This window comes from Crotalus tigris, unplaced genomic scaffold, assembly GCF_016545835.1.
Source record: "Crotalus tigris isolate CLP2741 ecotype Arizona unplaced genomic scaffold, ASM1654583v1 scf7180000018504.2861643, whole genome shotgun sequence".
Lineage (NCBI taxonomy): Eukaryota > Metazoa > Chordata > Lepidosauria > Squamata > Viperidae > Crotalus > Crotalus tigris.
This window is the reverse complement of record NW_024097043.1, coordinates 2,589,373-2,606,179: the sequence shown is the minus strand read 5'-3', so window position 1 is coordinate 2,606,179 and position 16,807 is coordinate 2,589,373. Positions and strand designations below refer to the sequence as shown.

The 16,807-nt window shown below is 37.8% G+C and overlaps 1 protein-coding gene across 1 annotated transcript in view; it reads right to left on the bottom strand.

Moving 5' to 3' along the window:
- The window catches only part of PTDSS2 (phosphatidylserine synthase 2), a 39,308-nt gene extending 22,501 nt beyond the window's left edge, over positions 1–16,807 (bottom strand). Inside the window, exons 1-2 of the mRNA XM_039353252.1 lie at positions 16,420–16,807; positions 7,847–7,948 (exon numbers count right to left, since the gene is read on the bottom strand). Of these exons, the coding sequence (XP_039209186.1) occupies positions 7,847–7,948; positions 16,420–16,652 (335 nt within the window). The 5' untranslated portion in view covers positions 16,653–16,807. The remainder of the gene's footprint in view (positions 1–7,846; positions 7,949–16,419) is intronic.

The window sequence follows — 16,807 nt, the reverse complement described above, 5'->3', positions numbered from 1 at the left end:
ATAATAATAAGAAGAAGAAGAAGAAGAAGAAGAAGAAGAAGAAGAAGAAGAAGAAGAAGAAGAAGAAGAAGAAGAAGAAGAAGAAGAAGAAGAAGAAGAAGAAGAAGAAGAAGAAGAAGATGACGATGGAAGGAACCTTGGAGATCTTCTAGTCCAATCCCCTGCTCAGGCAGGAAACCCTTAGTTCTCCTTAGTTCTTGGTTGCTTCTCTCTTTGATTAGTTTCTACCCATTGCTTCTTGTCCTGCCTTCAGGTGCTTTTGAGAACAGCTTGACTCCCTCTTCTTTGTGGCAACCTCTGAGATATTGGAACACTGCTGTCATGTCACCCCTAGTTCTCTGTGCTGAGACTTTTCTCCCACTGCCAACCTGAACTAGAAAGCTCTGCTCCTAGAATAGCCACGTCTCCTTTTCTAGAGACTGGAAAACAAGTGGCTACTTTTTCATTTCAACCCATGGAAATATTAGTATTTTGATTTCCAAGAAGAGATCAGTATTGCCATCACAACTGCTGCATGAATGGGAATTGCCTCATACGACCTACGTAACACTTTTAAGAGCAAAGGCTTTTTTAGGTTTATTTTTGTTTAGACATAAGAATATGAACCTCCTGGAAGATCTGCATTCAGTTTTCTATAAAATCAATATTCTATATCCAAGTTCCCCTCCCAAAGCATAGAGGATTTTCAGCCTCTCTCACAACCCCAAGCAAAATGGCCATAGAAGTGTAGAGCCCAGTGACTGGATGACAATAGTGGTGGCAAATTTACAGTTTAGTTGGTTATCACATATTTATGATCTAAGAAGTCAACACATTGCAGAATTCACATAATTTAAAGACATTAGGTTATCCTGATGGGTCTCAAATGCTAGTCTGTTGTCCCAGGACAAAGCTCTGTTTAAACAGCTTATGGTACCGTATATAATGCTTCAAAAATGATCTTTTCTTGTGCCTCATTAGTATCTTCTAAGCAATAGGATTGAGCCAAATTTGCATTACAGATAATCAGGAAACTTTTGAAGTTGCTAAGTAACTTCCACTGTTCCTCGAAGATCCAGCTGTTGTAGTGCCCATGGTCACATGAGTGTGATTCAAATGCTTGGCAACCAACTTGCACTTAGAATTGTTGGAGTGCCCAAGAATCATGTGATCGCAAACTTTGCTTTTGTCTGCCTAAAATGTGGTTGTAACCCAACAACTATTTGTTGTTTGTTATAACAAAAGTGTCTGTGATTTAGAGATTGCAACATGAATTCTTTGTTCACCTGAAAGGGGAAACAGACTTTCACAGCATAATATCCAGATCAAAACATTAGCTAACAAGTTAGTCATGAATAATATTGTAACAGCTGATTATCTCTTGGTGGCTGTAATGAAAAAAAAAATCTGAGATACAAAAATCACAATTTTTAAAAAAGTAAAATCAATTAAAGGAAAACAAATGGAGATATGTCAGACATAGAAGGAAACACAACAATCAAAGGAAGCAGCAGCATACATCTAACAAATCACTACTGCCCAATCTAACCCAACCAGAAGCAGCTCCATTAAAGTTGAGCAATTGATTTCTCCCCCTAGATGGAAATACACAGACCCACAACCTCCCCCTCAAAGAAAATATACAGACACCTAGCAAAGAAACAGCACCAAATATCCCTAAAAAAGTCGTATCAATAAAAACAGAAAAGCACCTCAGATTGCACCCCCCCCCCAAAAAAGAAGAGCATCTTTGTTGCTCTTCTCTGTACTCTTTCTAGAGTTTCAACATCTTTTTTACATCATGGTGACCAAAACTGGATGCAGTATTTCAAGTGTGGCCTTACCAAGGCATTGTAAAGTAGTATTAACACTTCACTTGATCTTGATTCTATCCCTCTGTTAATGCAGCCTAGCACTGTGTTGATTTTTTTGGCAGCTGCAGCACACTCCTGGCTCATATTTAAGTGATTGTCCACTAGGATTCCAAGATCCCTCTCACAGTTGCTATTATGACCAGGACCCGACAGATTACATCTCAGAATTCTGAAGAATGTTATCTTAGAACCATTGCACCATATCTTTCAAAAATCCTGAAGCACAGGGGAAGTACCTGATTTGTTAAAAACAGATCATGCCAAACAAATCTTATTTCATTGTTTGATAAAGTGACCAAATTAGACCAGCACAACGTGTGGATATAGTATACTTAGATTTCAGTGAGGAATTCGACAAGGTAGACCATAATCTACTGCTTGATAAACTAGAAAAAGGTGGAATAGACAACATCACCACCAGATTGATTTGTAGCTGGCTGATAAACCATACTCAACGTGTAGTCCTCAATGGTACTACATCCACATGGAGAGAAGTAAGCAGTGGGCTACCACAAGGCTCCGTCTTAGGCCCAGTACTCTTCATCAATGACTTAAGATGAGGGAATAGAAGGTGAACTCATAAAAACTGCAGATGACACTAAACTGGCAGAAATATCCAACACCCCAAAAGACAAGCTCAGGATTCAAAAAGATCTTGATAAACTGGAACAATGGGCCTTATCCAACAAAATGAGTTTTAATGTTTAGAAAAGCAAAGTTTTACATTTAGGCAGGAAAAATCAAAGATATAAATACAGATTAGGTGAGACCTGGCTCAAAAACAATAACTGTGAGAGGGACCTTGGAGTCTTAGTGGATGATCACTTGACTATGAGCCAACTATGAAACAGCAGCAGTCAAAAAAGCTAATACAATTCTAGGTTGTATAAACAGAGGCATCAAATCAAGATCACACGAAGTATTAGTACCACTTTATAAAACCCTAGTGAGATCACACATGTAATAATGCAATCATTTTGGTCACCATACTACAAAAAAGATGTTGAGACCTTGGAAAAAGTTCAGAGAAGAGCAACTAAGATGATCAAAGGTCTGGAGACTAAAACATATGAAGAACTGCTGCAGGACTTGGGTTTGACTAGTCTAAAGAAATGAAGAAATAGGGGTGACATGATAGCAGTATTCCAGTATCTGAGGAGCTGCCACAAGGAAGAGGGGTGTCAAATTATTCTCCAAAGCACCAGAGGGCAGGATAAGAAACAATGGTTGGAAACTGATCAAAGAGAGAAGCAACCTGGAATTAAGAAGAAACTGCCTAACAGTGAGGATAATTAACCAGTGGAACAGCTTGCCTTTAGAAATCGTGGGCATTCCATCACTGGAGATTTTAAAGAAGAGACTGGACAGTCACTTGTCTGAGATGGTATAGTATAGGTTCTCCTGCTTGAGCGGGGGGCTGGACTTGAAGACCTCAAAGGTCCCTTCCAGCTCTATTCTATTCTATTCTATTCTATTCTATTCTATTCTATTCTATTCTATTCTATTCTATTCTATTCTATTCTATTCTTTACAAGAATTAAAAGTCTTGTTTAAAAAGTATCCTTACAAGGCCTTATAGCTCTTAACTCAGTGGGGATTATATTCCAAAGAAATGGAGCGGCTATACAGAAGACCTGATCCTAATTCACCATGAGGTAAGACCGAAGCAACTATAGTGAATCTTCTCAGATTATCTCAATGAGCAGGTGGGATCAGAGTTTGAAGATAATATTTTGTATTAATCTAAGAACTTAGTGGTCAGGAAATGACTTAATGTCAGTGTTACATGGTGTCTTTAACTTCTTCCAAAGAACAATCTGGTGTCTAAGTTCTATACCAATGGAATGTCCTATACCATAAATATAGATATACCTACATAGACCATGTTGTAATACTGAAAACTGAAGGTTACTGGTACATGCACAATAATTTAAATAGTGTAATAGTTTCTTCCAGGAAGGGATGCAATTGACACATCAAGCAAACTTGATAAAGGTGGTCTTGGCTATTACCTCAAATTGGATATCAGAGATTCCAATTCAGATGTGGCTCCAGATAAAAACCTAATCATTCAAGGAAAGTGTGATCCACATCCAAAAACAGATTAGATGGATTCAGTACAACTGATAAAACACAGCTCTAATTTTCTGATGCTTTCTTCTATCATGCAGAAAGTGAAAAGCACTGGAGACGAAACAGAGCCCTGGGGGACAATATATTAACAGCTCTCATTTCAAGAAGCAACTATATCCAAGTGACACCATTTGAAATTACCTAAGACATAGTACTGCAAAAGTGTGCCTCCTATTCCCAGAACATTCAGATAATCTAGGAACATACCATGGCCACTGAGCTGCTCAGAAACACCCAAAGAGTCTCATTCCCCATGCCAATTCCCAAATAAAAATAATACACAAACTAACTAAGCCGACACAACTCCACGGTGTGTTCTGAAGCCAGTTTGAAATGGATCAAGCTAATGTCTCATCTAAGCAATAGCTAAAACTATTTAAAGGTTCGCTGAGTAAGGAGAAGCTTCTCAAAAAAAAGAAAAAAACCAGTCTCATAAGCTCACAATTTAGTTCAGCCCTTTGAGAAAAGTTAAAATAAAGACCTATAGACAATAGTACTAAGGTAAGTTAGACTGCTTAAGATAATATCTCTTGAAGCATTCAAAACAATTGGTTTCTCTTTCTAAAAAACAATAAAACTATTCACATATTTCAATTTTTGTTTTATTGGATCAGTAAAAAGGTACTTTCTCTACATTCAAGCATGATATATAAAGCTGCCCCTCGATATTCTGACAGTGGATTATTGAATTTCACTGAGTTTAGATGCTGTCAGCAAAAATTAATATTTAACATTTTCTCCCTTTCCAGAACTGAGAAAAGGGCAAATTCTCATCCCCCAATCTCACGGAGAGCTTTACGTACTTCTGAAGCACAACACAGAGACAAAAATGATCTCAGTCCTCCCCCCCCTCCACCTTTTGGGAGATGGGACACTCAACAATTTTATATATAGCAGAACTAATTTATCAGAAGGCAAAAAGTGGCATGTTACTATGTGTGCAGTCACCCTGTTTAATACCTGTTTGATATATTATTGAAAATGATCTGTAGCTCCTGTAACTTGCCATAAATCCTGACTATCTTTAGCTTTCCAATGGACAATTTGCTTGTCTTTTGATTAATTTGTGAATTTGATTTGTGCACACTGATCAAAATCAAAGTGTATATGTTTTAGAAAGCTGCATAGACATAAAGCAGTGTGTTTGTGCTGACTGCAATAATGAGGATAAAACTCCATCAGCCATAAAAAATGTATAAACAATACTTGCCTGATTCTGATCTTATTTATATTTTGCCATTATTATTTTCATAAATAATTCAGAGTAGCAAATATGCCTAATACGCCTTCCTTCTCCTATTTTCTCCACAACAATCCTATGAGGTGAGTTGGATTGAGAGAGAGTGCCTATCCCAAAGTCACCCAGATGGCTTTCATGCTAAAGCAGGATTAGAGTTGACCATCTCCTGGTTTCTAACCTGATGCCTTAATCGCTACACCAAACCGGCTCTTTATTTATTCTTTCCCATATAAACAGCACTGATTTTATAGGTATTAAACTATTAAGAGAAATGTATTTTTTTAAAAGAATAACAAATGAATTGAAAGACCAAAAAATTATAACTTTATATCCTTAAGTTAATTAGTAGGTACATATATTTGGTTACATTCCAAACTTTAGCATTAGGAATTAATTTCGTCCAACGATCACATTAGTTCTCATATATAAAACTTTTCCCACCCTATGATTCCTCAGCAAAACAATGCATATTTCAGGAGCCAAATGATTACTTGATAAACTATTATTATTTACTGCATTCATATCCTGCCTTTTTTCAAGGAACTCAAAGCTACATACATGGCATTGTATCTTTTAAACTTACCTCCTGAAATAACAACCTTTGAGATAAATTAGGCTAAGAAACTGATTAATCCAACATCACTCACTGAGTTCAATATTCTATCTTACTGCAAAACTAGTGACCGTTTTACAGATAATTCGTGTCACAGTAGGACAAGCAATAGGGCAAAAGTCACGTTCAGGTACATTAAACTCAGATATGGTAATTCAAACTAAGCTATGAAGTCTAATTGTTCTAGGTGCTAATGAGTCAGCCAGATATAAGATACCTATAAATATTTTAGTACACTTTTGCCTCCAGAATTATACTAATCAAAATTTAGCTATGATTCAGTTGGCAGGCTATTCCAATGAATTGCCACGTAAACTAGCAGATGAAAGTTCACTCTCAAAGTGTATGTCTACTTTATATAACTAATTTGTCACCTACTTAATATATATGTATTACCTTTCAACAAGGAGTTCATAAAATACCCTTCTACTTTTTCACAAATAATTATGGCCTTAATTGTTTAGTTTTATTCTAAGTATCACTGGGAGAAAAGAGCAGAGAAATGATTATACTAGACTGGTGTTCAACTGATGAAATAATTAATCTTTGTTTACATTCCATTTCAACTCTACAATGCCCTACTACTCACACTATCACTATCAGACAAGAACCAGGATTTTTTTCAGTATGTTATACTCTGGCATTCAGTAGTTTTGAGCTTACAGAAAGAAGTTAGCTGTAGTCCAATATTTTATTTCACTGAAAGCAGTATACAGATAGTCCTCAACATATGACTCATTTGAGCCCAGAATTTTGGTTGTAAGGCATTGTGATCATAAGGTAAGATAAGGTAGATAAGGTAGACTTTATTGTCATTTTTTTTACTGTGGGCACAACGGCATACATCAAAAATGAAATTTAGTTGCCCGCTCTCAAAGTGAAACACATATATGACATACACCTAAACTTATTATATGTGACCAGACTTGATTTTACAACCATTTTTATGATAGTTGTTAAGCAAGTCACCATAGTCATTAAGCAAATATGTGGTTGTTAAGCTAATTACATGGCTGCAAGTCTGAATCTGGTAAATGCATATCTACTTGCCAAGCATCTGAAATGTGATCATAAGACTGCTGGGCTGGTGTCATAATTTTGAGGACAGGTTAAAAGTAACTTTTTTTCAATTCTGTGCAACTTTGAATAGTTGTTAAGCAATTGCTTGTAAGTTTAAGACTACATGTAGAATGAATCCTGATTTTGTATGAATACATTAATTTTCAAATCTAATTTAACAGAACATTTGCTTTAGGATATATTAAAAGATGCTATTTGATTCCAATCTTTGTAAGTTCAATGAAACTTTATCAGATAGAGAAATATTAAGAAAACATTTTCAACTTGGAAAGATTTTTTAGAGTTATCAAATTATCTTGTGATTTAATAAACAGAAACCTCTTAAAAAGCAGGATTAATCAATATGCAACATTTAATATACATTTTTATCATGTACTATACATTAGTTTTCAAATGAGACTAGGAAATAACTACTAAATGGGCAACAGATCCAAATGCAGGTAGTCCTCAACTTATAACCACAATTGGGGTCAAAATTTCCATTACTAAGCAAGGCAGTGCACCTACATTTACACCTTTTTTGCCAGGGCTGTTCAGTGAATCATTGCATTTATTAAATAAATCACAAGGTTGTTAAGCGAACCTGGCTTCTCCCATTCTCTTTGCTTGTTGGAAGCAGGCTGGGATAGTCACAAAGTGTGATCACATGACCCTGGGACATTGCCACCCTCATAAATACCTGCTGCTTGCCAAGAGCCCAATTTTTGATCACATGACCATGGGGATGCTGTGATGATCATAAGTGCCAGATTTGATGCTTTTTTTCAGTGCCACTATAACGTCGAATAATCATTAAATGAATGGTTGTAAGTTGAAGACTATCTCAATCAAAGAACTGCAATTGAAAAACTGGTATCCCAATGAACTACAATAGTTAATAAGTGGGCAACACTGCATTTGCTGCAGTATTCTGTAAAAGGTATTTACCTCTTTGTGTTATAGGTTGTGTCCTGTGGCGTTTCTTCAAGCAAGGTCACATAGCCCAGGGTGCAGGTAAGGATAAACAGGACTGTTAAAGTGTGAGCTTGCCTGTTGACAAGGGGAAAAAAATCATTTTTTTCTGACACACTATTTATAATTGGCTTATTATTTTCACTAGCAGACATTAAAGTTTTAAGTATGTATATTTGTTTGTATATACCAGCGATGGCGAACCTTTTAGAGATCGAGTGCCCAAACTGCAACTCAAAACCCACTTATGCATTGTTGGGTGCTGGGTAGGTGTGGCCCATTGGGTGGGTGTGGCCCATTGGGTAGGTGTGGCTGCGGTGGTAACGGCAGACTGGGTGGGACTAAAAAATTCAATCAATCAATTCCAACTTTGCAAGAACTTTTTTTTCCCGCAAGAAGTTGAAATTGACTGATTGAACCTTTTTTTTTTTTTTTGCACACGGCGGCGTAGGCCTAAAGCGAAAAGATTTTATAAAACCCAGCTGAAGACCTAGGACTGGGGCGATAATGCGCGTGCCCACAGAGAGGGCTCTGAGTGCCGCCTCTGGCATCCATGCCATAGATTCGCCACCACTGGTATATACATATACACACAGCCCTAATGTAAAATATATTAATATAGCATTTAAAAGGCAAAGTACATACACACCCATACTATAAAATATATTAATATAGCATTTAAAAGGCAAAGTAACACAAATTCACTGGTTACACATGCAGGTTCAGAGGAGTCACCCATCGGTGTCTACAAAAAGGGATTTTTACACCTGTTTTAAAAGATCCTGAAGAAAATGGTAGTTTCCATGGGGAGAACTGTCCAGAGCTTGCAAGTACTGAAAAGGTTGTTATAACAATTAGCATTGTTGGCTATTTAAACTCACTTAATGAGACTAATCAAGTCTCACCTAATGAGACTAATCTACTACAATAGCTGTAGTAGAAAAATCTATGATATGATAATCTCAAGCAAGGAAAAGAATAACATCACCTTAAATACCAGCAAATGCCTCAAAAATATTTTTTCGCTCACTATGTGCATTTGGGAGTTGCACATTTTATATAAGCTGAAGTTTAAAGAGGTCTTCAAAAGCAGTCAGTAAAATAGCAGCTGATCATTAAGATAAAAACTGGAGAAAAAACCTATAGTAAAATCCTTCTGAACCAAAACATATTCAGAATCTGACAAGCTGATAAAAAAGATCGGGACAGTCATTAACTGTTTTCTAGGAATCAAGCAAAATCAGAATATTCTCAAAGCCTTCAAAGGTGCAATTTTTTTCAACAACAAAAGGACTTTTATATTTTTAGATTTTACTTTATCTTTTTATTGTTGTTGTTATTTACAAAACATCTAACCAAACATGGTGAAATCATCTACATTCAGAGATGACTTATCTAACTTAAGAGGAATTAGAAAAGATTCTGTCTTCTCTCTTCATTAAGTAGTATTCAGCAATTTGGACAACTTTCCACCTAGTAAAACACTCAGGTTTACTATCAATACTCAGTGCTTATAAATATCACTTTAAAACTGAGCCCATATTATAAAAAAAAAAAGCCCCTTGAAGCTATAGCATCCAATCTAATTTTCTAATTTGCTTGCTTTTTGTATATCCCCTGCCTTTTACAATGAAAAGTTTTAGAAAACATAAATGCTTACACCTTGCTTTTTTCATTTTAGTTGATCCCAATACATTCACTGTCCAACCATGAATGTTAAATTTCATAATGATAACTGGGAAAATGTTATCTGACAATCTCAGCTGATGGGAAATGGCTATTCATTCATTCCCTAAAAGCCAAACTTGAAAAAATAACAGAAGACCTGTGAGACAGCCAAGAGCCTCTCATAAAGCCTTAGAAATATGGTGGCAGCTTTAATGCACAATCTGTACTGGAAGATTATATGAATGGGCTACATGTATCAATATTTACCATATGAAAAATGGAAATTTATGCATTTGTAGAATACTTATTTAAAAGATTTATATTACACTGGTGCAAACTGCACTCTCCCTTATATCCTCCCCACCTCTTCCCATCCCTAAGTTAAAGTTGCCTACTCTACTCAGCAACAAATAACTGGAGATGAATTAGACTCCACTCAGACTACCAGTGCTTCTGAAACCATTGTGTAGGCTGAGCACTGCCTCCCACTCCTCACTCACACCATCATATCTACTCAATCCTCCCCCTAGCCATCCCATCCTCACCTGGTCTCTACAGAACTTCACATCCAATAGGCCTGATAAGCCAGGGCTCATTCCTGCCACTGCCTCTCAATCATGGGACAAAAGGCATGACCAGTCCCCCTCCAACAAAACAGTCCAAAACCTTCAATATCCTTGCTAGTCTAACTCATCCCTTCAGGCCATCAGCCACCACGATCAAATCAAAATAGTACATTCAACTCCTGTATCCTACACAGAGGGAAGAAACTGCCAAGATTGTTGCAGACCATGTACCTGGCCAGTTGGCAGTTACAGGAGACATTCGTTATTCCTCAGGACAATTGCCGACTCTGGCTCCTATTGCCATCATCAACTGGGCCTCCAATCAGCCAGAACTCCTACTCCCAAGGCTGTAGCCACAGCTATTTCAATGCAGGCCACACTTTAAGAAACACTGTCCTAGACCAAACACTGATGGCTTATGAGCTGCAATTCCTCGACAAAAATGTTGAAGACTCCAATATGAAATTGTTGACTAATCGATAATTTTATGTATTTAATGTTCAAATAAAATCATGTTTTCTTCTTCTACTGGAGGCATTACTTTACCTCTGAAAAATTGTATTTCTACTGTTCACTACAACTGCGAACAGTTATTGAGTTTAATTTTGTATTTATTTGAATATTATAGATGAAAAGTCTTAATGTATATATCAGTGATGGCGAACCTTTTAGAGACCGAGTGTCCAAACTGCAACCCAAAACCCACTTATGCATCGTTGGGTGCCGGGTGGGTGTGGCCCATTGGGTAGGCGAGGCTGCCGTGGTAACGGCAGACTGGGTGGGACTAAAAAGTTCAATCAATCAATTCCAAATTTGCAAGATCTTTTTTTTTCCTGCGAGAAGTTGAAATTTACTGATTGATTGAACCTTTTTTTTTTTTGCACATGGCGGCGGAGGCCTAAAACGAAAAGGTTTCATAAAACCCAGCTGAAGGCCTAGGACTGGGGCGACGGCGCGCGTGCCCACAGAGTGCCGCCTCTGGCACCCGTGCCATAGGTTCGCCACCATTGGTATATATTCTAAGAGTGATGATGGAAAATAGATTACAGCACCTTCATTAATATTATTGCCTATATCTATAAACTAAGCAAAAAAAAGGAAAAATGCTATGCATTCAAGTAAAAGCATAGACTTTCATTCCTGATATTTCATGACTGCACTTGAGAGAAGGGACAAAAGGAACAGTCTTGCTCCTTCTTCCTATATAAATACAATATGAACAAAGCATTAGTTAGAAGACAGACCTTCTATTCCATTTTTAAGGACATTTAGATTAAATATTTACTTTTTTTTTCTTGAAATGGAAGATAGCATAATATTTATTAGATTGTATTTCATGGACTGGAGTTTATTTCAAATGCGTCTATTCTTAGCCTTTTTAAAGAGTTTCTCCTTTTTAATTTCAAAAAACATTAATACCTACATATTTTCTGAAATTTACATGTGTAAATTATCTAATCAGTATATAAACTTGCTGGGTGCCTAGTTTCTTACAGGACTGCTTTCTCCAATCTGAATAAGCCCATCTATTATGTTCTTCCTAGGAGAAGCTTTTGTGAAGTACTGTAAGGCAGCAGCTGCCAACCCTTTTGGCACCAGGGATCGGTTTTTCCACAGACTGGAGGGGAGGACAATTTTGGTTTTGCTCACTCACCCACCGCTCACCTCCAGCTGTGTGGCCTGGTTCCTAACAGGACACAGAACGGTACCAGTCTGTGACCCGAAGGTTGGAGACCCTTGCTGTAAGGGGAACGGAGGCCAGGAAACACTGCTTCTCAGCTGCCACTCAGGTCTTGTGGGATACAATTTCCTTAGAATTAAAGCTTATTCCATCTGTTCTAATGTTCTGGAAGCTATTGAATACTTTTTTTTCTGAAAAGCATTTGGTTGAATGGTTTGTTATCACCACATTTAATTTAATCATATTAATTTATTTTTTAATATTATTTAATTTTGTTTTCCTATGATTTGTTTTATTTTTTTAACTGTATTATTAAGTTACCCTTAGTCAGGTGCAAGGGACCAGAAATAACACAAGGAGTTGATCAGAGTGATACCTTTGTTGCTATTTGCCTATTTATAGGAATGTCGCCAGACTAATAAATTTACCACAGGAACTACTAGATAAGCACTGCAAGTTTAGGGAGGATCTGCTTTCCATTAGTGATTCAAGGCTTACCAGTCTTTTCACTTCTCTCCTCACTTCAGCTCCAGATTTCACCATACCCTTGTTTTGTTGCAATTTAGTTATTGGTTGTTTTAATTTATTTATATCTATCATAAATGCTTTAACTGAAATGATTGCTTCTATCAACTGTCTTGTAAACTGCTAAGGATCTGTAGTGATTTGCTGGTAAATAAACAGAATTAATTGCATCAGCTATAAAAATTAACAAAAATATAAGGAAGCTCTTGCTAGTTCATGGCAACCCTTACATATAAGTATTTTAATTACAATCAATAAATTATTCCACTAAAGAACTCCAATTTACTAGCACGAAGTAAATTAGATCTTTACCACTATACTTGCTTTTTCCATAATGATTATAACTCTACTAAAAATGTAAGAACATCATTTTTTTATTTTTAAATGTTCAGCCAAATATAAGAATAACTAATAATAGGAACATCAAACATAAGAGACACACATGGAAACTTTTTTGAAACAGTACTTATCCTATAGGGGGAAAAATCCAACTGCAATACAATATACACTTAATTTCCAAGATGAATAATTACAATATTATGAAGTGTTACAGAAAAAAAAAAACCAGTTCAGCAGAAGTTTATAAACTGAGTAGTATTAGAGGAACTGACAATTTTACCCACATTCTCCATTTAAAAGACAACATAACCCAAAATGTCTGTAAGATCCAGTTACTAGGTCACTATTTTTGTACAGCACAGTTTGTTCCTAATATGCTCTCTAAAATGCTTCCTGGCTCTATGATGAAAGATGGTGTTTCCTAATTTGTAGAGCACTGTGAATTCTCAGATACTAGGTTGGAATGCAACAACTTCTAGGAAGCTGCTAGCTGCGCTCTAAATCTGTTGCCTAGTATCAACGTATCCCTCTTGCTGCCAAGGTCACAAAGTTCAAATCATACAAAACCAGTTCACATTTTTCTCTTTGCCAATTGTTTTTTTGCAGAGCCAGAGAACTGTGCAATATCAAACTTTGTTTTTTAAGCTTACAACTATTTTGTAAGCTAACGTAAAGATAGGTGGGACAAACCACACAAGTTTCTGCCCTTCTAATTGGAGGAGGAATCTTCTGAATGCAATCCATATAGCTAATGCCAAGTTTTGTGATTGCCATAGATTATTGTAAAATTCAAGCTTGCTTTTTATTTAAGGACCTACAAGTGCAATTTTAAACACTATTTTTTTGGAGATGGAGATGTCACTGTTATTTTTCTCAGGAGCAACATGAATTTTAAAACATCAGCTAAAATAAAAGCTGTAAGGAAAAAATAACAGATATTTACTATGTCCCACTCAGCTGTTATTATCTCATGTTGTGTTCTTATCCACTTTTTTCAGGGATTATTTAAAAATAATAAAGCTCCTTTGTCAATCTTTTCTTTTGGTACAGTTCCATTTCTTTGCATGCTCCATCAGCAATAAGCATTCTAGACAATTCACTTCCTAATGCTACTAAAGTACAAAATGATTTTATAATCTTCTTCCATTGCTTACTAAAAATAGACAATTAATGTAGAAAATCTATAGAAACTGGATAAGAGCCAGATTAATATGAAAGAATTTAGAGAACTAATAGAAACTATTAAAAAAAGGACAAAGAATATAAAAAGATATTTCCTTTTCCCTAACAATCCAGGAAAATATAGATAGCCCTTAATTTTTGACTGTAATGGAGTTGCCCATTGGATGGTCATAAAAATTGAACACACCTGTAAAGCAGTGGTACACCCCAAATGAGGAAGTGTTGTGAGCTTTGAGGGTGCGAGTGTCTGTATTTCTGCAGCTCATGCGCAGAATTCATACCGCGCATTTCCATTGGCATTCAAGGAGGCAAATCATGGTAAATACAAATCATTTTTTTTTAAAAAAATAAAGGGACGGATTACAATATTGATGATGAATGTAAATGAAAAGGCAGTTTCCAAAGCCTTCCTCCCTCACTGAGGGAAACTTGAGGCGCCTCCCTGGGTGGGACATCTTAGGACACCCAGCTTTCTTTCCTACCCTTCCGCAGAGGAAGAGAAAAGCGGCAAAACCTGCGGGGCAGTGCAGGCTGCCTGTGGAGGCTGTTTCGGAGTGAGGGTGAAAGAGAGAAGCTGATGGATGAGGCCCTGGCCAGTCCCCACCACCGCTTGCCTGCTGGATTCCCTAATCCAGGGCAGGGATAGAAAAGAGGTAGCCTCTGCTTGTCTCAGTCCTCGCCTCTCTTACCATTCAGACCATCTCACAGTGGCGGCACCAGAAACAGGCGGGGGGGGGGAGGCACACGATCTGGTCTGTCAAAAATTTTGAGGGACAGAGTGGGTGCGGTCTTAAGTAGGGCTTATTTTGGGGGTAGGGCTTATATTAGACCCAACCACAAAAATCAAGCTAGGTCTTATTTTGGGGGTAAATCTTATTTTTGGGGAAACACGGTATTCTGAAAAAAAGGCATGAATTTAAGCACAATCTTAAATACAGTTAAGGGATGCAGTCCAAGTGTCCCTTTATTGATGCAGATTAAATTGGCTCATTTCCCCAAGATTTTATTATATGTTGCAATATCCACTTATACACTGAACAGAAACAGAAAATTAACTGCAGAAAAAGACCTAGGTGATCCATCGCGTCAGCCTTTTGTGTTTATTTGTTTCCGTTCTTATTCATTCATTATTTTTAATTAATTTCTATTTTGTTTTATTTTTGTCAGAGGCTGGACATATGTTTATCCCAAGCATGTTTAAACTCAGTTACTGATGTTGATCCGCTATCTCAACTGGAAGTTGGTTTCAAGCTACTTTATTCCACTATTGGTACACAACTGATTTGTAATGATAGTCTTAACAGATTCAGGGGCAATGTATTAGATAAAAAGACGTAAAATTGTGGAAATAGCCTAGAAAGCAATCTTAATCCTGATTAAACTGATGACTTGGTCTTCAGCAGTTAAGTTCAATAACGTTATTTATACATACTATATATCTTTTGGATCCATAACCTTTAACTGGGTAAAATTGTACATCATATGGCAACATTTTTTTCAACCAGGGTATCTCAAATGGGCTAACTTCCAAAATGCATACAAAATCTGGGACTCATGATTCCCATGGAACTGAAATTTGGCAAACTTTATAAAAATAATCATAAAGCATCTTACGACATACCAAATGTCATAAAATATTTCTCGTGGTCAACTTCTGATGTTTGACTGTGCTATACAGTTCAACATGGGCTACTTTCAAAGCAGATACATCTCTGAATATCTCCCTGAATGTTTAAGGACTTTGAAGTACCTTAGAAGTTCTGCCATTGTTGAAGGCATTGGAGAAATATCTCTGAAAGGATGGCCCAATGGGGTCAGTGGTTGTCTATTTAGTAACTGTAAACTTATCCCAAAAATTCTTTTTCAAGAGGCAACTGGACTTTGCTTTTTTTTTTTTAAGACATTTCGCTTCTCATCCAAGAAGCTTCTTCAGCTCTGACTGGATGGTGGAGGAATAGAAGGATTTATACTCCTTGCACACAGCTAATCATAGAATGGAAAGTATAAGGAGTATAAATCCTTCCATTCCCCAACCATCCAGTCAGAGCTGAAGAAGCTTCTTGGAAGAAAAACAAAACCTCTTCAAAGAAAAACAAGGAAGTCCAGTTGCCTCTTGAAAAAGAATCTTTGGGATAACTGTGATCTGGGTGACTGAAAATCTCCAAAGACATTTAAGTGTAAATTAGTTTACATCTTTGATAGCAAGTGATGAAAAATCACATCGGAGACAGCAATAGCCATGGAGCCAGTCACCACATAGCAGGAAAGGAGTAATTTGGAAAAGACTGTCCTGAAACTAAGTAGGTGCTGTACCCTCTCTTTCAAAGGACACACATACACACAGTTATCAAAGATCAGCCCAGATTTCACTAGAATCAAGTACTAGCTCTAAATCCCTATGAAACCCTCGCCTCTGCTGCTGTCATCTTCAGAATAAGCGCCCCCCCCCAACCCTTCCCTCCAGATTCAGGCACCCTCTGGGCCCTTATTTTTATGCAGAAGGTCCAGATGCGTAAGTACTCCATTCTGCTTGCAGAGTGACTCGAGGGGCAGAATAGGAGCGTGGGCAGCACGGTCGCCCCTCTCACCAGAAGAAGGTGTTGGTCCCGTCGTCGTACACCTCGGACTCAGTGCTGCGCCGGTCGCCATGAGTGACGACAGCGGCGTCTGGCGCTGCTGCAGCTGCCACTGGCGGCGGATCCCCCCGCGGCTCCTCTTCAACCAGCAGAGAAGCGCCGTCGGGGAGCGGCGGCGGCTGCCCTTCCTCCAACGCGGCTTTGCCGGAGGCGCCTCCGTGACCCCTCCGCTCTCCGCGCCTCATAACGAGAGCGACCGCGACTCGCGAGGCTTAAGCGATGCTCGGCGCGCGCCCCGCCGATCCCTCTGCGCGCCCCATGCGAGCTCCGAATAAGCAACACAACAGCTCTGTTAAAGCGCCTTTTCAGCACTCACTCGTGACCCTGCGTGGGACGAGGT